This window comes from Girardinichthys multiradiatus, chromosome 8 (genome assembly GCF_021462225.1).
Source record: "Girardinichthys multiradiatus isolate DD_20200921_A chromosome 8, DD_fGirMul_XY1, whole genome shotgun sequence".
In the NCBI taxonomy this organism is placed as follows: Eukaryota; Metazoa; Chordata; class Actinopteri; order Cyprinodontiformes; family Goodeidae; genus Girardinichthys; species Girardinichthys multiradiatus.
Genome location: NC_061801.1, coordinates 29,974,996 through 30,000,149, shown reverse-complemented (window position 1 = coordinate 30,000,149; position 25,154 = coordinate 29,974,996). Strand labels below are relative to the sequence as shown.

General features: G+C 40.8%; 2 protein-coding genes across 5 annotated transcripts in view; both read right to left on the bottom strand.

Annotated features, from left to right (window-relative positions):
- The window catches only part of crkl (v-crk avian sarcoma virus CT10 oncogene homolog-like), a 35,133-nt gene extending 30,172 nt beyond the window's left edge, over positions 1 to 4,961 (bottom strand). For both annotated transcript variants that reach the window (XM_047373348.1, XM_047373347.1), the window contains exons 1-2: positions 3,800 to 4,961; positions 2,244 to 2,706 (exon numbers count right to left, since the gene is read on the bottom strand). In XM_047373348.1, the coding sequence (XP_047229304.1) occupies positions 2,244 to 2,706; positions 3,800 to 4,110 (774 nt within the window). In that variant the 5' untranslated portion in view covers positions 4,111 to 4,961. The remainder of the gene's footprint in view (positions 1 to 2,243; positions 2,707 to 3,799) is intronic.
- Positions 4,962 to 16,483: 11,522 nt separating this feature from the next.
- si:ch211-222n4.2 (uncharacterized protein LOC101885505 homolog) lies at positions 16,484 to 24,600 on the bottom strand. Of its 3 annotated transcripts, none has more exons than XM_047372078.1 (7): positions 24,052 to 24,600; positions 23,355 to 23,402; positions 20,509 to 20,629; positions 19,250 to 19,445; positions 19,011 to 19,111; positions 18,815 to 18,916; positions 16,484 to 17,425 (listed from the first exon to the last, which is right to left on the bottom strand). In XM_047372078.1, the coding sequence occupies exons 1-7, from the start codon at positions 24,353 to 24,355 to the stop codon at positions 17,299 to 17,301; spliced, it is 999 nt and encodes a 332-aa protein (XP_047228034.1). In that variant the 5' UTR covers positions 24,356 to 24,600; the 3' UTR covers positions 16,484 to 17,298. The 3 variants fall into 3 exon arrangements, with proteins under 3 accessions (XP_047228034.1, XP_047228035.1, XP_047228036.1); XM_047372079.1 differs by having other exon boundaries at positions 18,857 to 18,916; XM_047372080.1 differs by having other exon boundaries at positions 19,250 to 19,352.
- Between the last annotated feature and the right edge of the window lie 554 nt (positions 24,601 to 25,154).

The following is a 25,154-nucleotide window of genomic DNA, read 5'->3' as shown; positions in this document are numbered from 1 at the left end:
CTAAACTTATGTGAAGGTGATAGAGGTCCAGACAGTGAGATGCATAAAGCCCACTAGAAACATACAGCATGTGTCCCATTTCATGCAGGACTCATGGTAAACACAAAAGACACACTTTATTGTTCATACACACACGTTCACAGGAAATCTGGATTTTCTTTCTTTCAAAAGTTTATGTCATAGAAAAATGGAGAATAAGGAAAATAAATATATAAATGCTTCAACAGCTAATAACATTTTACCGGCAAAGATCATGTTTGAGTCAACAATCTCATTGGTAAATCAATGAATGTATTAAAAAGTGATTACTTGTTTGCAGTATCTAGTTTGCTAATGAAGATTTGTATACCAGATAGAGCTGGGTGATATTGACAAAAAAATATGTTAGAATGGTTTAGATAAACTAAACCCTGAATTCCCTTAAGGCTCGCAGGACTTAATGGATTAAAGACACTTTCAATTAGCAATACATTGATGTCCATGTACCATGCGCAATACTATTTAAAAGCTCAAATATGTGTAAGTACAACTGGAAAATAATGCTAATTGAGTTCATGGTAGTTTGTAATATCTTTTCAAAATGCTTATATGAAGCCAAGAAGGCAATCTCTTCTTCTTGAGAAGAGCAAGCTAACATTTGACATGTAACTGAGAAATCCTGGTTGCTCCGTATAAATTTTTCCACTGAGTTGTGTGCAAGAGTCACAGGGACCGAGTGCATCTGTGTACCCAATTCTAGCAGCCCATTTCATTTCCTCTTTACTGCTGAAACAACGACGTCACCGAACAGCAGCCGAGTTCGCTCGAAAACACCTCCCATTCTCATCTCTAGCCTGGGGAAATCACCACAGCTCAGTAACCCGGAGCCTCGCTGTAGCCTTCCAGCACACACTGAATGCCGCGAGTTTCAACAGGCTCTCATAAAAATACAAGCCAAGAGCACTCAGCTAAAAACTACAACAATGCTGCTGTCAGACTTGCAGCCCTTTTAACATCAACTAAAAACACAACACCCATGAATCATTTTGGATTCAACATGTTACGAAAAGAAACAAATCAAACATACTACTGATCCCTTCTCCACCTATCTAAGATTTTTTCATTATAAAAAAATTTCTAACACTAAGAATTGGGTAACTTTCTGTAACAAGAATGAAGGTAAGAGGAGCAAAAAATTATTAGAAACAAATAGTAATGTGTAGGGTTAGAGTTTGCACAAAAAACCTTTTTGTGAAGCAGAAACACTGAAAACCCCCACTGTAAAATATGGTGGCAGCATCATGCTGTGTGGAAGATTTTTTTTAAGCAAAAATTCTGCTGAAGAACTTCATAGGTGGCAAATTTAAGGGTGTATTCACACCAGGAAAGTCCTTTGGTCCATTGATTTGGTCCGGACCAAAAGCAAACTTTATTTTTTTCATTTGGTGCGGTTTGTTTTCACATTGTACTGTTTGCAAGTGAACTATTACTTGCAAACAAAGCCACGCGGGTGACGATCATTGTTCCCATTGGACAGAAATGACGGGGGCGGGACAGAACACAGACCTGGACATTTAGGAAAACATCTGTAGACGTGCTGCGTGCAGCACCTCTGTTCTGCATATTTGTGCCGTTAGTACAGCTGCAATATTATTGTGAGAGTGAAGAGCAGCTCATTCAACACAGACTTTGAGACGTTCCATTTATAATTTTGGAAACCCGTCGGAGAATGCGTGCTGAACGCCGACGTTCTCTACGTGCCTTGACCCACAACAAGCCAGTAGCTAAGCAACACACAGCTTATCAGGTATGATTACCTTACAACACAAAACTTTGCTACCGGCTACGGTGGCTTTTTATGTTCAAAGAGACGTACGCTTTTTGTAGTTGGTTCGGATCGGGGCCGGTTTGTATTCAGACCATAAGCGAACCGCACCAGACTCTGTTTGGAAGCGGACCGACACCACCTCAAAAAGTGGGTCTCGGTCCGGACCAGGGTTCGTTTGAGTGCATTCACACCTGAACAAAAGATCCGGACCAAGGGGGGAAACAAACTCTGGTTTGTTTAAAGCGGACCAAAAGTGGCAAGTGTGAATACACCCCAAGTAAAAAAGATTTCTTTAAAGAAAACTGAAAATTACAAATGAGCTGTAAAACAGCTTAGTCTTTCTGAGAAATCCTGGAGAACAATTCATCCAGATAAATTAAAACAAAATCTGGCAGGTGTGATGGGTGGATTGATTTGATAGATTATTTCACTATACCTCTAAAGCAAGAGCTGTTTTGTCGTAGGCACAAGGCACGCGTTTCTGGATGGCCTTTGCAATGACGGGGCCATTCTGCATGGAGGGTAGGGGAGTGATAACTGCTCCGGTCGTTCCAGGGAGCAGTGGAGAAGACGTCTGGGGCTGAGCATAGGCGTGGGCAGGCTCTGGGATTCCGTAGCTGTTGGAGTTACGAGATCCATGGGTAAACTGGCCAGGGTGAGGAGGTGGTCGTACCAATTTCTCCACATAGGGGACAGGGATCATTCCGACCCGTCCCTCTCTGTTTTTGGCACTCCACCACTGTTCCTCTGGCTTCTCAACGATGATGAGAACCTCCCCCTTTTTGAATGGGAGGTCTTCTGCATCGCTTCCCGTAAAGTCATATAATGTCCGCACGTACTCCTGGTTCTCCTCGGGACCAACCATGGTCTGGATGGATCCGGTGATCGTGCTTGGGTACCTTGGGAAGACAACAATGCAATGAAAGTGTGCAGAATTTAGTTTTTTGGTCACTAGGTAAAATGAAGGACATTGTTAGTGACATTCAGTAGAGTTAGGGTTGGAGCTAATGACATTTAATTAGTTTATAAAAGAAACATGTCCTTTTGGCATTATAACAAAGTGACACCCTAAGTGTCAGCTGGCTGAAAGACATACAAGACCAACTACACACACACACACATACATATATATATACACACACACATATATATATATATACACACATATATATATATATATACATATATATATATATATATATATATATATATATATATATATATATATATATATGTGTGTATATATATATATATATATATATACACACATATATATATATATATATATATATATATATATATATAGATGCCTATAGATCTCTCTCTCACAATGGATATAAGTTTGGGGTTGCTCTGCACATTTTTGATTTTCTTGGTGCATTTCTGTCTGAGAACCAATTGCACTGTTCTGCTCCTTCCCCACTTGTTGCTGTGCACTGCAAGTCAGCTGGTTGAAAGATGGGTGCTATATTTTTTCCTCGCTTAGAAAAAGTGAAATTCAGGTGCATGTGTGAAAACTAATGGCAGGTAAACCACCAATCTTAAGGCAATATTTTTGCAGCAGCAGCCCTCTTCCAAATAAGAGCTGATAAACCTTTGTGACAATATTGTGAAACCATGATATTTTGACTCAATATTATCACACCACCCCATGCCTAGTTGAATTAACCTAGATTTCAATTGCTTGTTTGCTCTGAAATGTCTTTTCTTCACAATAGGTTATATATAAACAAATAGAATTGGTTTAAAGTGGGTTTTTTTTTTTATGTGAAGCCCTAAATAAACTGAAATGTATCAGTACTGAAATCAGGTTCCAGAAAAATCTTCACTTCTATCAAATGTGTTTTTGTAGAGCACAAAGTCAAACAGTAAACTGAATGTGCCAAATGCAAATTAAGCCAACAGTGTATGACAACTGCGTGAAAGTAGGCTTGTTATAAAATAAATGCCTGGTTAATAGTTAGTAAAGGGAGTATTGCGTGACTTCCTTACCTGGGAGCAGGCTCTATTAGCGTAGTCGTGTCCAGATAGTGGATTTTGTAGAACTCCAGGAGAGCCGGGAGGTTCTCAAACTCTTGATCGCCTATCTTAAACTTCTTGCTGGGCAATGAGTTAATGATATAGTGAGACACTTTGGAGTTTTCAGACACCGACAGAACATAGTCGCCGGGGCAGGTAGACGAGTCTCGAACCAGAAACATTCCATGCCTCTGTCCTTGTAATCTGTTCTGTGCCTCCTGTCGAGAAACGGGTCCAAAATACCAAGTGGACCGATCACACGAATCAAACCGAGCCGATGACATGTCGGTTCCCCCCAAAATAAGTTAGTATATATATATATATATATATAAATGAAAAAAAAAACTGATTAAAAAATGTCAGCGTTGATCCAAAACGAATGATTCAGTAGGTGCAGGGCATGGTATTCGTCGCCCCTGTACGGTTTTTGAATTACTTCTGCAGTAAAACTGAAGGCTTCGTCGACCTGAATAAAAAAAGGTTTAAAAAAATCAGCCTGGTGTTTTTAGGGACAGGCTGACTTGATTAAACTTTGAAGCATACTGGCTCAGCTCTTAGTGACTGAGAATCGAGAAAATGATCAACTTACGAAAAAAAAAAACACCGAGGAAGGTCGAAGCAAGAAAAGATCAATTAAGCTTCCTCCTTTTCGTTCCGCCTTCCGAGAAAAAACACAATGCTTCAAATAATTATCTCCTCCGGCCAGTGTCAGTTAATATAAAAGCGGAAAAGGGGGTCTCAGTTTTTTCTCTGAGGGATCCTCATTTCTGTGGATAAAAATGCTAACATTAGCCAAAAGGTGGGAAACATAGATAGTTACTTTAAATCCTCTCGATTTAACGGTAAGGCACGGAAACAGGTCTGTGAGTTCCCTCTCTCGGGTTCGAGCAGACTTCAGAGGCAGAGCAGGAAAAAAATGGCGGCCCGCAACACGTATTCACACAAAAAGTGACTTCAGAGCAGCCGTTTGTCCGCTGCTGGTGCATCTCAGGAGCTGCATTCCGGTACCGCCGGCGTAGTATCCCGACCGGACGAGTATCTGTCCTGAACTTGCCGTTATTTTTATTTTGTCCTCCGCTCGCTTAGAAACCAGAAATGCGAGAGTTATAAAGAAAAATGGCGACGGGAGGGCTGGTCCCGCTTTCTATCAGTACGTCATTCGACGACTAGAGGGGGGAGGGGGGAGGTGGGCGGAGGAAGCGAGAACATGAGGAAAGGGGGTCGGGCAACTGGATGATGACGCAAGGATTGGGGTGGGGTAACGTGCCTGGGTACGCTGAGTGTAACATGTTTCCACGATGCTGCACAAAAAGTTGCTTAAAACCATAATATTCAGAAGTAGTTTTTACCACAGACCAGTGCACAACAAGACTGTATAAATCACAGACCAGGGTCTAAAAGTGTTTATTTTGTAATTTGTTTTATTTTATTTTAAACCAATGCTATTAACCAAGGTATTATGCATATAGTAGCAAACAACAGTACAAAGGCAATTACAGACAACAAAATGTAACATATTTTTAATTAATTGAAATGTTTTAAATAAAATACAGTTGTAGTTTTAGAACCATTAGTTCTATTTACTTTTTTCAACAGCGCGCTTACAATTCCAACTGATCAAAACATACTGATGTCACACAGGTGCGAGCAGGGTCAAATTTAACACAGCATTTGTGTAAAACAAAGCTGTAAAAATGTATTAAAAAGAGCTGGAAAGCTGGGCATATGCTCCACTGACGTAAAGATATTCTTTTTTTATTATGTTAATCGGAAATAAAGAAATTGTCTGATCAATGCCTATGCTCTCTATGAAAATTACATCTTTACTAAATTAATACGACTTCTGAAGAATAACAGGTTTCAAGTCTTGCCATAGATTCTCAATTAGACGTACTGGAAGTTGACTGGCCCATTGTAACAAAACAACCTACTTGTATCTAAACTATTCCATTATTGTTCTGGCTGCAAATTTAGGGTCATAGTCCTGCTGGAAGGTTAACCTTGGCCCCAGTCTCAAGTCTTTTTTTCACCCTTCCCTGGCTGTAGCTCCTTCCAGCTCCCCCTGAACCCTAACAAACCTCCCTGTCCTTTTAGAGTAGTGTGCTGTGTTAATTTTCCACCATACACAGCATTTAGGAAAAAAAGTTAAGTTTTGCTTTAATCTGACCAGAGCACCCTTTTCTGTGTCTGCTATGGCCCATGGAAAACTGCAAATGGGACTTCTTATGGATTTCTTTCAACATTGGTATTCTTGTTATTCCAGGCCACGCTACGTGAACAACTAATAGCTGTCCTTTCAAGATCTCACCAGACAAGGGCATCTTTGCAACCCTTCCAGTGAGGGGTTATCTGTCCAATGATCTGCCTGCCTGTATCTTTAGTTAGATGGCCATGTCTTGGTAGGTTTGGAATTATGCCATACTCTCTGTTTCAAGATGATGGAGTGAACAGTGCTTTTTGACCAGTTCAAAGCAAGGGATATTGTTTTATTACCTAACTCTGCTTTAAACGTCTCAACAACTTTATCTGTACTGTGTCTGGTATGTCCCTTGGTCTTTATGATGCTGTTTGTTCATTAACAAACCTATGAGGCCTTCACAGAGAAGATGTGTTTTTGTTTAGATTAATTCATACATAGATGTTTTCTATTTACTACATAGGTGACATTTGGTTGCACTAGTATCAAAGTAAAGGGGGGTGAATTAAAAAAATGAATGCACTATTCTCTAGATTTTAATTTGTAAAACGTTTGAAAAACTTGGATACAGTTTCCTTTCACTTCACAATCATGCACTATCTTGTGTATGTATATAAAATCCCCCAATTAAACACATTGGAGTTTGGAGTTGGAATGTGAAAAAAAATAAGGCATTATGAATACTTTTGCAACACACTATATTCTTTCTAACTGTATGAATATGCTATGAAGAATATTCTTCCTGCTTGGAATCAACATTTAAGTTAAAATGTAAAATAGGTTTAACAAGTCATAACTTTTTTTTCTACACATTTTAGCTTAATAATCAGAATCAGAAAAGCTTTATTGCCAAGTACGTTTTTGGACATACAAGGAATTTGTTTTGGCGTAGTCGGTGCAATACAATACAAATTAAACAGTATAAACATATCTACAATATAATATAAATATATGTGCACAGTTTTAAGTGAGTGAGAGTAAATGTAGAGCAGTATAGGATGCCAGAACGGTACAACAGTGCAGGTGATCATTGTGCAAGTATGGCAGTGCGAGGGGGAGGGAGAGTGTCAGGGTGGTTACCGGGCTTTGTTAACAAGGCTGGTGGCAGATGGGAAAAAACTGTTCTTGTGGCGTGAGGTTTTGGTCCGGATGGACCGCAGCCTCCTGCCAGAGGGGAGAGTTTCAGAGTCTGTGACCGGGTGGGAGGGATCAGCCAGAATCTTCCCTGCCCGCTTCAGGGCCTGGAGGTGTACAGTTCCTGGAGCGACAGTAGACTGCAGCCAATCACCTTCTCAGCAGACCGAATGACACGCTGCAGCCTGCCCTTATCCTTGGCTGTAGCAGCGGCGTATCAGATGGTGATGGAGGAGGTGAGGATGGACTCAATGATGGCTGTGTAGAAGTGCACCATCATAGTCTTTGGCAGGTTGAATTTCTTCAGCTGCCGCAGGAAGAACATCCTCTGCTAAGCTTTCTTGATGAGAGAGCTGATGTTTGGCTCCCACTTGAGATCCTGGAAGATGATGGTTCCCAGGAAGCTCTCACTCACTTAAAACTGTGCACATATATTTATATTATATTGTAGATATGTTTATACTGTTTAATTTGTACTGTATTGCACCGACTACGCCAAAACAAATTCCTTGTATGTCCAAAAACGTACTTGGCAATAAAGCTTTTCTGATTCTGATTCTCTGATTCTGAAAGATTCCACAGTGTCAATTGTGGAGTCACAGAGGGTGATGGGGGCAGGTGGGGCTGGGTTCTGCCTGAAGTCCACAACCATCTCCACTGTCTTTAGAGCGTTGAGCTCAAGGTTGTTCTGGCTGCACCAGTCCAACAGATGGTCCACCTCCCATCTGTACGCAGACTCGTCACCATCAGAGATGAGTCCGATCAGGGTGGTGTCGTCCGCAAACTTCAGAAGCTTGACAGACTGGTGACTGGAAGTGCAGCTGTTGGTGTACAGGGAGAAGAGCAGAGGAGAGAGAACACCGCCTTGGGGGGAACCGGTGCTGATGGTCAGGGAGTCAGAGACGTGCTTCCCCAGCCTCATGCGCTGCTTCCTGTCAGACAGGAAGTCAGTGATCCACCTGCAGGTGGAGTCGGGCACACTCAGTTGGGAGAGCTTCTCCTGGAGCAGAGCTGGGACGATGGTATTGAAGGCAGAGCTGAAATCCACAAACAGGATCCTGGCGTAGGTTCCTGTGGAGTCCAGGTGCTGGAAGATGAAGTGAAGGGCTATGTTGACTGCATCATCTACAGACCTGTTGGCTCTGTAGGCAAACTGCAGGGGGTCCAGGAGGGGGTTGGTGATGTCTTTTAGGTGTGAGAGCACAAGGCGCTCAAAGGACTTCATCACCACAGAGGTCAGGGCGACGGGTCTGAAGTCATTAAGCCCTGTGGTCCTTGGCTTCTTGGAAACAGGGACGATGGTGGAGGACTTGAAGCAGGCTGGCACATGACATGTCTCCAGTGAGGTGTTAAAAATGTCTGTGAAGACTCTAGACAGCTGATCAGCGCAGTGCTTCAGGCTGGCTGGTGAGACAGAATCCGGTCCAGCAGCTTTCCGGGGGTTCTGTCTCCTGAAGAGTTTGTTGAGGAGACTTTAGGAGTTAAGGAGACTTTCCATCAAATTCTATAAAGATATTCAGATATCTTCATGTGTAATTACATTATTGGTGTTCATTATTCCCAGTATTGATGTTGGAAATTGCTTTTTACCAAATCATTAAAAAAAAAAACTAAATTCCATTACAGATATCTGGTTTAGTTTTACTGTTTAAATTTCTGAAACAAAACCTACAACTTGCAACAATAGGATTATTGATATCTGAAATTTCTATTAAGAATATCTAAAATGCTTATTTTGACTATACGAAACAGAATCCTCCATCTCTCATTAAAAGATCTTCTCTACCCGTTATATGGTAAATAAATTGTCATGCAGTCTATTAACACAAAAGCTTGCTGTGTGACCGTCTTGACCTTGGGACACGCAAGCCACGTATTTATAGCTGAAAGATGAACTGTTTTTTGTTTTTGTTGATTTTACCTTCAGTGAAAATTTGTGAAGTTAGTACAGAGGTAATCCAAAAGTGGAAAAAAGTATTTCCCACCCTTACACATTTCTTCAGTTTTTTTTTTTTTGTCACACTTAAATGTTGTTGTTGCCCTGTGATGGACTGGCGACCTGTCCAGGGTGTACCCTGCCTCTCGCCCATAGACTGCTGGAGATAGGCACCAGCTCCCCCGCGACCCACTATGGAATAAGCGGTAGAAAATGACTGACTGACTGACTGACACTTAAATGTTTCAAACTGGTGGTCTACTGACAACTTCTGTGGCAAGATTCTTGTTACTCAAGGCCACGCTATAGAGTGAACAACTAATTCACATTAGTCATAATACAACGAAGCAAAAGAAAACTAGAAATAGAAATAGACTGAAATTACAAAAACAAACAAAACCTAACAATAAGTTTTATTTTTTATTTTATGCAGCCATGCCTGAATTATCCTTGGATTATGTTGCTTATAACCCAGATTGCCACGTTTAACAGAAACATGCCCCTGAATTGCAATCATAAGATAACTGAGAACAGCATGTGTCCATAATAGCTACTGATGATTATTATTCCTTTTGTAATAAACAGTGACATTAACTGATCTCACTTCAAGTGTGTAGTGTAGGTTTCCAAAGTGAACTATTTCATACTACAAGCAAAACATTTTACATAATTCCCTATTTTCATTTCCTGTTGCTCTTCAACTTCCCCTTCTATTTAATCTCATAATGTGAATTCTCTGGCACAGAACTATGACACATTGATTTGGTGCTCCTTCTCCACTGCAGTGTGCTGAAAGGGAGATAGTCTATTTAAATTCACAGGGCAATGCCTTGGGGAAGAAAAGCCCTGATAAAACACAACATGGTTAAAATGATGCATCAGACAAAATTGCTTGATGTGACAAGCTATTTAGTGCGCAACAAAGCTACTGCTGCCCAGTGATACAGACAAAGCAGTAACCCTTTCTTTGTGGTTTTAGTGGCTATGTCTCATGAGGTTAGAGCTAGACCAGAGCAGCTCCCACCCCTGCAATACTGTCTGAATGTTAATAGTTTTGTATCCACTGGGTCCTAACTGCTAATGTCTGCCAATTCCCACATTTTAACAATGAGGAGAGGCAACAAATTTGGAAAGAAAAAAGCTTCTTAGGTTTCAGAAATGTTTTATGAATAAATATAGTCACACAAATGTTATTTTTTGATTAATCAATTTATTTGAGATAATTCATTACAAAGCTGTGAAAAATACGTGTTAAGGTTCTGTTTAAGGAGTGCAAATTCACAAGAAAGGCCTTAAGAGAAAATTTTACTTTTTTTCAGGAATGTATACAGTACAGACCAAAAGTTTGGACACACCTCATTCAAAGAGTTGTCTTTATTTTAATGACTATGAATATTGTAGCTTCACACTGAAGGCATCATAACTATGAATTAACACATGTGGAATTATATACTGAACAAAAAATTGTGAAACAACTGAAATTATGTCTTATATTCTAGGTTCTTCAAAGTAGCCACCTTTTGCTTTGATTACTGCTACCCACACTCTTGGCATTCTGTTGATGAGCTTCAAGAGGTAGTCACCTGAAATGGTTTTCACTTCACAGGTGTGCCCTGTCAGGTTTAATAAGTGGGATTTCAAGCCTTATAAATGGGGTTGGGACCATCAGTTGTGTTGTGCAGGAGGTGGATACAGTACACAGCCTATAGTCCTACTGAATAGACTGTTAGAATTTGTATTATGGCAAGAAAAAAGCAGCTAAGTAAAGAAAAACGAGTGGCCATCATTACTTTAAAAAATGAAGGTCAATCAGTCTGAACCATTGGGAAAACTTTGAAAGTGTCCCCAAGTGCAGGTATAATATATACTGAACAAAAAAGTGTGAAACAACTGAAAATATGTCTTATATTCTAGGTTCTTCAAAGTAGCCACCTTTTGCTTTGATTACTGCTCCGCACACTCTTCGCATTCTGTTGATGAGCTTCAAGAGGTAGTCACCTAAAATGGTTTTCCAACAGTCTTGAAAGAGTTCCCAGAGATGCTTAGCACTTGTTGGCCCTTTTGCCTTCACTCTGCAGTCCAGCTCACCCTAAACCATCACGATTGGGTTCAGGTCCAGTGACTGTGGAGGCCAGGTCATCTGGCACAGCACCCCATCACTCTCCTTCTTGGTCAAATAGCCCTTACACAGCCTGGAGGTGTGTTCGGGGTCATTGTACTGTTGAAAAATAAATGATGGTCCAACTAAACGCAAACCGAATGGAATAGCATGCCGCTGCAAAATGCTGTGGTAGCCATGCTGGTTCAGTATGCCTTCAATTTTGAATAAATTCCCAACAGTGTCACTAGCAAAGCACCCCCACACCATCACACCTCCTCCTCCATGCTTCACGGTGGGAACCAGGCATGTAGAGTCCATCCGTTCACCTCTTCTGTGCCGCACAAAGACACTGTGGTTGGTACCAAAGATCTCTAACTTGGACTCATCAGACCAAAGCACAGATTTCCACTGGTCTAATGTCCATTCCTTGTGTTCTTTAGCCCAAACAAGTCTCTTCTGCTTGTTGCCTGTCCTCAGCAGTGGTTTCCTAGCAGCTATTTTACCATGAAGGCCTGATTCACACAGTCTCCTCTTAACAGTTGTTCTAGAGATGTGTCTGCTGCTAGAACTCTGTGTGGCATTGACCTGTTCTCTAATCTGAGCTGCTGTTAACCTGCGATTTCTGAGGCTGGTGACTCGGATGAACTTATTGTCCGCAGCAGAGGTGACTCTTGGTCTTCCTTTCCTGGGGCGGTCCTCATGTGAGCCAGTTTCTTTGTAGCACTTGATGGTTTTTGTGACTTCACTTGGGGACACTTTCAAAGTTTTCCCAATTGTTCGGACTGACTGACCTTCATTTCTTAAAGTAATGATGGCCACTTGTTTTTCTTTACTTAGCTGCTTTTTTCTTGCCATAATACAAATGCTAACAGTCTATTCAGTAGGACTATCAGCTGTGTACTGTATCCACCTCCTGCACAACACAACTGATGGTCCCAACCCCATTTATAAGGCTTGAAATCCCACTTATTAAACCTGACAGGGCACACCTGTGAAGTGAAAACTATTTTAGGTGACTACCTCTTGAAGCTCATCAACAGAATGCCAAGAGTGTGGGTAGCAGTAATCAAAGCAAAAGGTGGCTACTTTGAAGAACCTAGAATATAAAACATATTTTCAGTTGTTTCACACTTTTTCATTCAGTATATAATTCCACATGTGTTAATTCCTAGTTTTGATGCCTTCAGTGTGAAGCTACAATATTCATAGTCATGAAAATAAAGAAAACTCTTTGAATGAGAAGGTGTATCCAAACTTTTGGTCTGTACTGTATCTGATAAGACATCTATGTTTTACTTTAATACAAGTTTTGAATACATCTTTTATTTTCCTAGATTCGTAGACTTTTACTTTGAAATATCTTTGGGTTAATTTCGTGAACACAGACCATTATGTACAGCTGGCCAATCACAAGTTATTGATACTAATTGACATGTAAGTTAATCACAGCAACAACTCCATCTGCAAAGGAACACAATGTAGAAAGCTCTGAGATTGAGAGATAAAACAAATCAGCCAAATCAGGAATATGCAATGAAATGTAAGAAATAAAAATTAAACAAAACACACAGCAGGGGGAAAAATATTGAACATCAACATTTTCTCAGTAAATCCACTGCTCAAAAAACATAAAGAAACACTTGAAAACACATCAGATCTGAATTGGAAAAAAATCATGCTGGGTATGCATACTAATATGGAATGGGTAATATGGTAGGAACAAAAGGATGCCACATCTTTTGAAAGTGAAAAATATCAACCCACAGAGGGCTCGATCCGAAGTCACCGAGAATTTTAAAGTGATGTGGCAGGATGAAATGTCATTGCCACATCTCAAAATGGTCCTCAATGCCCATCTCCTAGCAAAATATTGCATACCTGACAACGGTGGGGCATGCTGCTGATGAGATGAAGGACGGTGTCCTGGGGTATCTCCTCCTAGATCCTGACCAGGGCATCCCTGAGCTCCTGGACAGTCTGAGGTGCAACCTGGTGGCATCAGATGGACCTAAACAGGATGTATCAGAGATATTCTATTGGAATTATGTCAGGGGGGCATGGAGGACAGTCGATGGTATCAATTCCTTCATCCTACCTGACCTGCCTGCTCATTCTTGTCACATGAGACCGGGCATTACCATGCACCAGGAGGAACCCAGGACCCACTACACCAGAGAAGGGTCTAATAATAGCTGTGTCCACATTGAGGGACTGCTTTGAAGGCCACATTGGTAGGCCGTTTACATCACAGCGAGGCAACAAAGGCTGTCCACATTTGAAGGCTCCTCCAGTTCTGGCTGACAAATGCATCCTTCCTTTTCCCAGATTTGAAGGATCAGTCCAGTGTATCTTTTGTGGCCCACCCTATCCCATGATTCATTGAGGGTTGAAGTGAATTGTTCAAAAGGAAGCAGCAATAGTGGAGAAGATCGGCAAAAACTTTGATATATTACATTTTCTGTGACACAAACTGAACGTTTACAATGTTTTTGGCAAGAATGTAGCTGTGTAAATTTTAAATATCTGCTAGGTTTATCAAGATATTGCTTAATTGCAGAATGCTCCAACATTTTTGGAGAAGCCCATGTCAGCTGTGCTAACAGCCAGGTTGCCTCGCCAGCTGTCAGCTTACTGAGCGGTCGAGGCTCGCTGTACCCAGAGAGAACGCCTGACTCCTGCCACATCGTTTTCAAATTCACAATGGTTTTTACCAACACTTTACAAAGTGCTGACTGGCTAAAGTATTGACTGATATAAAAAAAAAAACAACATATTAAATACTTGGCATGGGCCACTATGAGATTTCACAGAAGGATAAAACTGAGTTAAAATCCTGCAGTTTAAGGTATCACAGCATTTTCACAAAAACATAAAAAAAACTATAACATGATCTGATTACTTTTATTTAAAAAAGAAAAAAAAAATTCCTACAGTTGTTAAAATAATCTTAAATATTGATTATAACAGTTATGGTGTTATCTTGAGTTTTACATGTTGGGCAAAACTAAATAGTTTTACTAATAGTTTTCAAGTGGATTTATTGTGCGGATTATGATACCTTTTTGCTGTTCTCTTTATAGGAACACAAGTATAACGGGCTGACTACATAACTACTTAATTAGTCAGGCTATCTGCTCCGGTAGTCGGCCAGCAGTTGACGTCTTTGAAGTCACATCGCTTGTATTAGGCTTCTTTCAGCTGGCTAATCCAGCTGTGCCAGCACTTTCTCTGATATTTGGTTAGAATGGCTTTAAACTCTCGGAATAGAAAACATTTGCAGTTTTCAAACCGTAACGTCTTAAAATGTGTTTTGTCCATGCCAGGGTAACAAGCTCTGTACTGTTATTATACAGTAACCAAGTTTAGGTGAAGTGAAAAAATAAAAGTCTTTTTTTAATGAGCAGGATTTAGTAACATTCAGCAGCAAAGTGGAAAATAGCCAAAACTGAACACTTCCCAACCTCAGCCTCATCTAAATATGATCGAAAAAACAGGAAATGCTAGAAGCAAAAAAATTATTTTAGCTTGTCCAGTCTAAACTGGACTAGGCAACATGGATGGTTCTACACAGGGGAGCATTTAAATATACAGGTCCTTCTCAAAATATTAGCATATTGTGATAAAGTTCATTATTTTCCAAAATGTCATGATGAAAATTTAACATTCATATATTTTAGATTCATTGCACACTAACTGAAATATTTCAGGTCTTTTATTGTCTTAATACGGATGATTTTGGCATACAGCTCATGAAAACCCAAAATTCCTATCTCACAAAATTAGCATATTTCATCCGACCAATAAAAGAAAAGTATTTTTAATACAAAAAACGTCAACCTTCAAATAATTATGCACTCAATAATTGATCGGGAATCCTTTTGCAGAAATGACTGCTTCAATGCGGCGTGGCATGGAGGCAATCAGCCTGTGGCACTGCTGAGGTCTTATGGAGGCCCAGGATGCTTCGATAGCGGCCTTTAGCTCATCCAGAGTGTTGGGTCTTGAGTCTCTCAACGTTCTCTTCACAATATCCCACAGATTCTCTATGGGGTTCAGGTCAGGAGAGTTGGCAGGCCAATTGAGCACAGTGATACCATGGTCAGTAAACCATTTACCAGTGGTTTTGGCACTGTGAGCAGGTGCCAGGTCGTGCTGAAAAATGAAATCTTCATCTCCATAAAGCTTTTCAGCAGATGGAAGCATGAAGTTCTCCAAAATCTCCTGATAGCTAGCTGCATTGACCCTGCCCTTGATAAAACACAGTGGACCAACACCAGCAGCTGACACGGCACCCCAGACTATCACTGACTGTGGGTACTTGACACTGGACTTCTGGCATTTTGGCATTTCCTTCTCCCCAGTCTTCCTCCAGACTCTGGCACCTTGATTTCCGAATGACATGCAGAATTTGCTTTCATCCGAAAAAAGTACTTTGAACCACTGAGCAACAGTCCAGTGCTGCTTCTCTGTAGCCCAGGTCAGGCGCTTCTGCCGCTGTTTCTGGTTCAAAAGTGGCTTGACCTGGGGAATGCGGCACCTGTAGCCCATTTCCTGCACACGCCTGTGCACGGTGGCTCTGGATGTTTCTACTCCAGACTCAGTCCACTGCTTCCACAGGTCCCCCAAGGTCTGGAATCGGCCCTTCTCCACAATCTTCCTCAAGGTCCGGTCACCTCTTCTCGTTGTGCAGCGTTTTCTGCCACACTTTTTCCTTCCCACAGACTTCCCACTGAGGTGCCTTGATACAGCACTCTGGGAACAGCCTATTCGTTCAGAAACTTCTTTCTGTGTCTTACCCTCTTGCTTGAGGGTGTCAATAGTGGCCTTCTGGACAGCAGTCAGGTCGGCAGTCTTACCCATGATTGGGGTTTTGAGTGATGAACCAGGCTGGGAGTTTTAAAGGCCTCAGGAATCTTTTGCAGGTGTTTAGAGTTAACTCGTTGATTCAGATGATTAGGTTCATAGCTCGTTTAGAGACCCTTTTAATGATATGCTAATTTTGTGAGATCTGAATTTTGGGTTTTCATGAGCTGTATGCCAAAATCATCCGTTTTAAGACAATAAAAGACCTGAAATATTTCAGTTAGTGTGCAATGAATCTAAAATATATGAATGTTAAATTTTCATCATGACATTATGGAAAATAATGAACTTTATCACAATATGCTAATATTTTGAGAAGGACCTGTACATACCAAATAAATACATATAACAAAAACTCTTACTTTCAAGAGAAGAAAAAATGTTTAACAAATATAAACAGTCATATAGTCTTAACAAATAAGAATATGCATTCTGATGAGATTTATTTGTTAGATTAGAAGGTACCTTTTAAATCTTTAAGCCTTTAAGCAGGTATCAAACATACTTTTCATTAAGGCCACATGTATGTATTAAAAAAAACATTGGTCTTATGTGACATTCTAGTTCTAAATGTTGCGTTTTCAATAACTGTTAGCAGAAAATCATCATAATTAACAGAAGGAAAGGCTTATAAACACACAATTGTATGTAATTAATCTTTACAATGTGTTTCACTTAGTGAACTGAGGTACTACAATACATGTACTTTTCAATAATATTCTAATTGATTGAATATGCATATTGGGGAAACATATATATTTTAAAATACATTAAAAAAAAATAATTATCATTACCACTTTTATCAATATTATTAAAAAGCATGCACTGCCCCAGCTTAATAATTCCATTTCAAGTCGTCATGACCTCAAGCAATACTCCCTTGACAGTCAATAGTGTGTGTGTGAGAGTACAGCAATTAGGTGTCAGGATGGGATAGGATTGGACCACAGACTTATTTACCAGCTTGAATGTTGACATGTTAAAGCTTGAAAAGGCCTGGTGTATTACTGTGCTCCACTTACTCCTTAAATGTCCTGCTCCACTTACTTAAATGTGATGGTTTAGCTGTGAAGAACTGAGACATCATTTAGTAATATCAAAATATATTGCAATCATCTTTCAATAAAATGGAATATTTCCTACAGCTTAATATTTGATTTTAATGATTCATTAATGAAGAAGAATTGATGACTAAAGTTATGGACCATAAAAAGTCCCGCACTTTGGTCTTTTGTAACTAGTCAATGCAAAGTCCATTTGAAGTGGTCTCTGTGCTTTGCATGGGTCCTCCTGTGTCTGTTTGCAATATTGGAGCTGAGGTTCTGCTTCAGAGCAGGGAGTACAACACCAGAATGAGAGGGTCCAGACCTGGTAAAAGATAAGTACATGTAATTTAAAGGGAACACAATCGTTATACAAAAAAGACTTAAAAGCATATATCTGAAAACCTAAACAATAACAAATATAGCATTATTTTGTTTTGTGGCTTCAAAAACTATTCAAAAATATGAAAACAGTGACCCAATAGCTCCTCGTTTGTGACATAACTGAACCCCTCACATGCATATTCTTTAAACTAGAACATGCATGCCCATTAATATTTGATTAAACATCTCTTAGCAAACTACCTCTACACTGTTTATAGCCATCGGCAAGCTTTTGGTGTAATTATGGATGGATATCTGACTACTCGTCTTGGAACAATTGGTTAAATCATTTAAATTCCTTTGTTTTCAGGGATCATCTAGGCTTTTAAACAGAGCTAACTTTTGATTTGAGGTTAAATTAAATTTGAAAGTAGTTCTCCTGTTTAATTATTTTACCTTTCTGAAATACAATAGTATTTCTGTCAGTGAAACAGCCCCTCAACATAATGCTCCAACAACGTGCTTTTTAATTTATATAGTTTTCTTAGATTTGAAAACTTGACTCAACTTGTGTCCTCTAAACATTATTTTGGTCACTAAGGACAAATAGTTTGATTTTCTCTTGTTTCCCGAGAATGCATTTAGCTTGTCCATGTGGACAGCCACAAATTTAGTTGAGGTTTAATGTGTAGGAGCTTCTTTCCATGTAAGCACCCTCTCAGTCCATGGTAATAAAAAACCTTCCCTAGTGTGGACAGTAACACTGGTGTTCCAGCAGTTCCCAGCTCATGGTATGTAACCGTGCTGGACCCTGGGCTGATGTTCCCATCTTAACCAGTTTCATTTCATCTAAGGGTGACATTAAGGGTCACCCCAGGACAACATTTCCAAACACACATCTAGATTGGCCTTGAGATGGGTAAGGCAGGCTAAATTTAAGCATCTGGATTTAATAGTGGAATATGTTTAAAGGCTAGGTCCAAACCCATCAAATCAACCAATTTTAAGTAGTTCTTTGTATTCTGCTAAACCAAGTGGTGAAACATCCAACCACAATTATTCCAGAAGGTCACTGATGGCTACAAGAAGGTTGTGGTTGAGATGCAACTTGCTAAGAGACCTAATTATTAGTGGGAGCATTTACATATTTGAGTCTGTATTTATACTTTTGACTCTGTTTGGAACAGGGAAAATCCACTATACATTTTAAATTGTTCTTAAATTGTTCTTGTTCTCTAGTCTATTTATCTGTTCTTTCTTTGACATACATGCCCATGATGATGATATGTATATTTCTCAATGGAACTGCATGTAAATACTTTTGGTGCCAACATAATTAGAGAAACAAATTACAAATACTGAATTTTGTAATATGGGAAGCTCCCCAGACCTTTTAAACTTCAGAGAACCCCCTAGAACAGGACCAACATACATTTTCTCAGGAAACGACTGAAGGCCAAGTTTGGGAAATTTCCTTTCTTGTACAGGTTTGCTGCAACATACAGAAAAGATCAAATAAGCATTACGTTGTTTTTTTTAAAGCTGATTCTATGGTACAAATAAACAACATGTTTATGTCACCATACCACTTTCCGGCAACAAGGCAGGTGTTGCTTAAAATGTGGTGCTCTGGGGTGATGTTCTTGCTCAGAACTATATCTTTCAGCAGCGCCTTTACACGTGCAATCTATGCAATTGACACAAATAGACTCAAGTTAGTTTTTTCAAAGTAAGTCCTAACAGTTTATTTTTTAAGCATTTACAAATTTTGCAGCCATGGATAGGAATGTCTTGTGACCCACAGTGTCTAATAATGTTGACTTACTTCCTGAGACTGTAAATAGTTTGCATTGAACAGCTGCCGGATGATGACCTCACACTCCTGCAGCGTAGGAGCACGTGGCGGATGGGATGGACTGCTGTGGATTCTTAGAGGGTGTAAGGAGGTAATTAGTCGCCCTGTCATGTCTGTGCCATCCTTCTGCCATACAGACCGTGGAACTTTGCTGCCCTTTCTTGAGCTTAAGAACAGTAAGATATTGTTTATTAAAGGCAGAAAGACAGTTTCAGTTATGAAAGTTAAATAACTACATCTACAGATAAACAAGATTTGTTTTAAGACCTTTTCAACAACTGTTATAGAGTAGATTAGGTATTCCTGACTTATCTACATAGTATTGCTGCTCCAGGCTTATACTACTGGAGCACTTTCCACTTTTTGTCACTGTACTAAATTTACTCTCTCTATTTTCCATTTCTGCATTCTGTGCAATTTTTGCCAAAAATATACCGGGTGAAGTGATTTTGTGTTTAGCTATAACTATTTCCTGGACAAAGTCATTGAAGGAACTATAGCTGACATTATATTTGTGTCTCACTTTATTTTTTTTTCATAGAAAGAAGTCCTGGCTCAGTGATTCTGTATTTAGCTGGGTGACTCTTTAAAAAGCAAAGACAACTGCAATAGCACAGCATGTGTGCCCAGCATGTTTTACTCAGGGGAATCCTATGAGTTGTAAGCCATACCCCAATTTGTTCTGCAACCCCAGCTGTATGACCTGAAAGCTCACAAGGTCCATGATTTCAGCGGATGAGCTTGCACGATATTAAAGGACAAAGTGATTCATTATGAAGGGTTCTTCGTTTTATATTTATTATGATCTGAAATGGGCTTTCGTGTAGTCTCATGTTATTCTTTCCTATTGGAAGGAACTTGTGGCTCTCTACTTCTGTGTTTAGCCAGGTCTTTTTTCTGGACAGAGCCATTTATAAAGCTATTGCTGTCATTAATTTGGTGTTCTCTCTTTGATTTTTCATAGAGATACACTTGGCAGAGTGATTCTGTTTTGGCAGTGTCTTGAAAAACTGTGAATTTGAAGTAATTTTGAGCCAAACTAATTTGTTTTATTTATTTCAATATGAGCTGGACCTGTTTGTCCTGTAAAGTGATTGAGGTGATATTTGTTGTGAACTATGAATTAAGAATTGAAGAAAAACAAAAATGAGTCATTCATTGTTTTATTTGCATTCAAATAAATTAAAATGTCCAATACTTTTTTTTTTTTACTTTGGACAGAACTTCACCTTAAAGCTTGGTCTTGCAACAGTACCGTTGTGTCCTCAAGTGGTTCCTCCGGGTAGAGTCCAGTGTGGGTCTCTCTGTCTTCAGGTGGAGGTCTTGTATCTTGAAGACTGTGCATTAATCCTACAAGAACAATGGCTAAGTTTTCATAAGAAGTTTTCTAAAGGCTATCACGTTTACTGAAGTATTAACAATACTACAAAGAAAACAGCAACAAAGTCTGGCTTCTTTGCAAATCAAGAATCAATAATCCTTTAGGCTAGTATTAGGTTTTAAAGATTCAAGGATCTAAAGTGACTTGCAAAAGTACTTATACCCTCGAGCTTTTTTTCATTTTTTGTCAGGTAATAGCCACAGACCTCAATGTATTTTATTGAGATTGTATATTTTTCAAAAGTTTTAACAAATACTCATACTCGTCGTCTTCCACTTATCCGGGACCGGGTCGCAGGGGCAGCAGAGACACCCAGATGTCCTTCTCCCCAGACACTTCCTCGAGCTCCTGCGGGGGGAGCCCAAGGCGTTCCCAGGCCAGCCGAGAGACATAGTCCCTCCAGCATGTCCTGGGCCGTCCCCTGGGCCTCCTCCCGGTGGGACATGCCTGGAACACCTCCCGAGGAAGGCGTCCAGGAGGCATCCGGTATAGATGCCCGAGCCACCTCAACTGGCTCCTCTCGATGTGGAGGAGCAGTGGCTCTACTCCGAGCCCCTCCCGGATGGCCGAGCTCCTCACCCTATCTCTAAGGGAGTGCCCGACCACCCTACGGAGGAAGCTCATTTCAGCCGCTTGTATCCGGGATCTTGTTCTTTCGGTCATGACCCAAAGTTCATGGCCATAGGTGAGGGTAGGAACGTAGACCGACCGGTAAATCGAGAGCTTTGCTTTTCGGCTCAGCTCTCTCTTCAACACAACGGACCGGCACAGTGCCCCCATTACTGCGGCAGCCGCACCAATCTGTCTGTCGATCTCCCGCTCCATTCTTCCCTCACTCGCGATTAAGACCCCAAGATACTTGAACTCCTCCACTTGAGGCAGGAACTCCCCTCCAACCTGAAGAGGACAAGCCACCCTTTTCCGGTCGAGTACCATGGCCTCTGACTTGGAGGAGCTGATCCTCATCCCAGCCACTTCACACTCGGCTGCGAACCGCCACAGCACATGCTGTAGGTCTTGGCTAGAGGGGGCTAGCAGGACTACATCATCTGCAAAAAGAAGAGACGAAATCCACTGGTCCCCAAACCAGACCCCCTCCGGCCCTTGGCTGCATCTAGAAATCCTGGCCATAAAAGTTATGAACAAGACCGGTGACAAAGGGCAGCCCTGCCGGAGTCCAACATGCATCGGGAGCAGCTCCAACTTAGTGCCGGCAATGCGGACCAAACTCCTGCTCGGCTTGTACAAGGACCGGATGGCCCCTAATAAAGGGCCCCCGATTCCATACTCCTAGAGCACCCCCCACAGGGCATCACAAGGGACACAGTCGAATGCTTTCTCCAGGTCCACAAAAGACATGTGGACCGGTTGGGCAAACTCCCATGAACCCTCAAGTACCCTGTAGAGGGTATAGAGCTGGTCCAGTGTTCCACGGCCGGGAGGAAAACCACACTGCTCCTCCTGAAGCCGAAGTTCAACTATCGGCCGAACTCTCCTCTCCAATACTCTGGCGTAGGCCTTACCAGGGAGGCTGAGGAGTGTGATCCCCCTGTAGTTGGAACACACCCTCCGGTCACCCTTCTTATGAAGGGGGACCACCACCCCAGTCTTCCAGGCCAGAGGCACTTTTAACAAATAAATACAAAAAATGGCCTGTGTTTCTTTTCAAACCCATTTACTCTGATACCTCTAATAGAAATCAGTTTAACCACCTGCCTTCACATGTCCCCTAAGTAGTAAAATGTGTATGACAGAACTGCAGACCTACCTAAAATGAAAGGTTGGGCAGGGAGAGCATTGCTAAGAGAAGCAACCAAGAGGCCCGAGGTAAGTCGGGAGGGGCTAAAGAGTTCAACAGCTCTTGTAGAAGAATCTGTTGACCGGACACTATTGTTGTGCACATCCTGATTTTATTTTTTTATAGCAAAAATAAAGCATATGTCTTCATTTTTAGTTTGCCACAAGCCATGTAGCAAACACAGGAAAGAAGTCGGAGAAGGTGCTGGTCAAATGAAACCAAAATTCAACTTTTTACCCTACACATAACACACTATGGCTGGTGAAAAACACATCCCCCTAAACACACACTGGTGACAGCATCATGCAGTGGGCTTTCTCTTAAGCATGCACAGAGAGGGTGGATGGAACTAAATAAAGGACAATACTGTTTGTGGCTGCAAATGATTTGGAGCAGAAGCTAACATTCTAGCAGGACAGCAACCCTAACCATACAGCTAGAGCTAGAATGTTATGGTTTAGGTTAGAGCATATTCATGTGTTTGAATGGCCTACTCAAAGTTCAGCTCTGAATCTACTTAAAATCAAAGACTACCTCCATCCAGTCTGACTGAAAAAAAAACTTTCAGTTTTAAGAGGTGTTAGGCTGGTAGAGATGTACCCCAAACAACTTCAAACTGCAGTTTTAGTTTAATGTGGCTTTACACAATATTGACTCAGGAGGTTGCACAAAAATGCACACCACAGATTTCAGATTATTTTTACCTTGTGTATTGGTCTACCCAATAAAAACCTTATGAAATACACTCAATTTTATGGTTGTAACATGAAAATATAAGAAAACGTTTATGGGACAGGAATACTTTTATGGTATAAACTAACTGAAAATGCAGCAAATTTTCTTAATGGCTACTGAAGGTGCAGTGGAAACAGTTAGAAATCAGGATTGCACCTTACCTTTTCTGCTCGTCTTGTGAAAGTCCATAATAAGTTTATACTTCAGCTCTGCAACATCCATAACAAACAACAGTTAGCGTCAATATGTTGCACTGAGAGACAGCCATTACCTATAATGAGCTCTGGGTGCAGAGACTCCCCAGTATTTGCACGCAAAGCTAATATCTCACCCACGTGGTGAGACATTTAGGCCTGTTCTGACACCAGATCCTTCATGCAGCCCCAGCTGAGAAACTGTCAAAACCCTGGAGTTGCTATGCTACCACTGTACCAAGGTTGAATATCTGTCTTGTTAGCACTTCATCATGGGGACAGTCAGGTCTCTGAATTCATTATAGGAGTCGTCGGGTCCAACCCTTGTAGATGGAAAATAATGATGTGCAGGCATTGGATGAATTGTTTGGTATCAGGTCAATGAACCTGGCTGATTCATTAATGAATGTCAAAACCCTGCTGATTTCCCACTAGGAATAATTAGTTTCTGTCTATCTATCCATCTTTGATGAAACAGCCTAATGGGCAAACTTTCAAATAACACTTTCTGACTGACATTTACCACAATGCAGCTTTTCTGCCTTAGTCTGGGTTTTCAAACATAGCAACATTATGGAAAAAATTTTGTATAAGGAAAAAAACTTACAGTTACTGCTCAGTGATTATGATTCATTCTAACAAGAACAGTATTTGAATAAGCCACCTTTGTTCTCCTTTCTGAGATATTCTATTTCTGCGTGGAGCTTCTCGAGAGTTTCCTTGTGCTGTTGCTGCAGGAATTGGATGTTCCTTTCGAGGGATGCGACTCGGGGATCCAACTCGCTCTGGCGGGACGCAACTGGGCCTCCTGGCCCATCTACTCCTCCTCTGACCGCCAGCAGGACAGCAGGCAAGGGGTGTCGGGGTTGGTTCGCAGGGAAACGTCTTGGAGAACTCGATTTTCTGGCGATTGTAGCTCTGGTCCAGTCTGGTGAATGCCATAACGGTGGGAGGTTACTACCTGACATTGTTTTGCTGCATTCAGAGTAAATAGCTGGCTTCTTTTCTACACGCTTTAGCTGGCAGCTGTTTTTCTCATCCCATAATACTTCAGCGTGAACAGCTTAACCCACATTGTTGTCCAAAAAAACAACCAATTAGTTGTCACAAAGACAGTAAACTGTAAACAGCTTAGCAGGTCTCTCGGGTTACTTTGGCTCTCATCTGACATGCGCCGCACTGAAACGCTGCGGTACCAGGATAAATACAGCGTTGTCATGACGACCAGAATCAAGCTGCAGAAAAAGTCCCGCCTTGAGGCTGCATACTCCCCCTTGTGGTTGCTGAAGTACATAGCAACTTAACTCAGCGGTAAGCAGCGAAAAGATATAAAACTAACAGATATTAAAAGCTAACAGTTACATTTCTAATTGTTTTTCCTGTTTACTTACAAGTAGGGGTGGGTGAGATGAAAAAAAATTTCATTTCATATTTAACGAGTACATCTAAATTAATTTCATTAAGAAGTTAACTCATTAATTCCAGCAAATTAAACCCAAAATTCAATTTCTAAGAAAATAATATTGTATAAGTTCACAGAAAAATAATTTTAAGAGCAAAATGCCAGCTTATTGAAAAGTATGTCCATGTACTGTTCAGTATATGTACTCAATAACTGGGTGGGGCTCCTTTTGTATGCATTTTCGCATCAGCCTGTGGCTATGCTCAGGTGCTATGGAAGCTCAGATTGCTTTGGTAGCAGCCTTTAGCCTGTCTATGTGGTTTAGGTGTGACCAGTTTGCTGGCCAATCAAGCACAGTGATACCA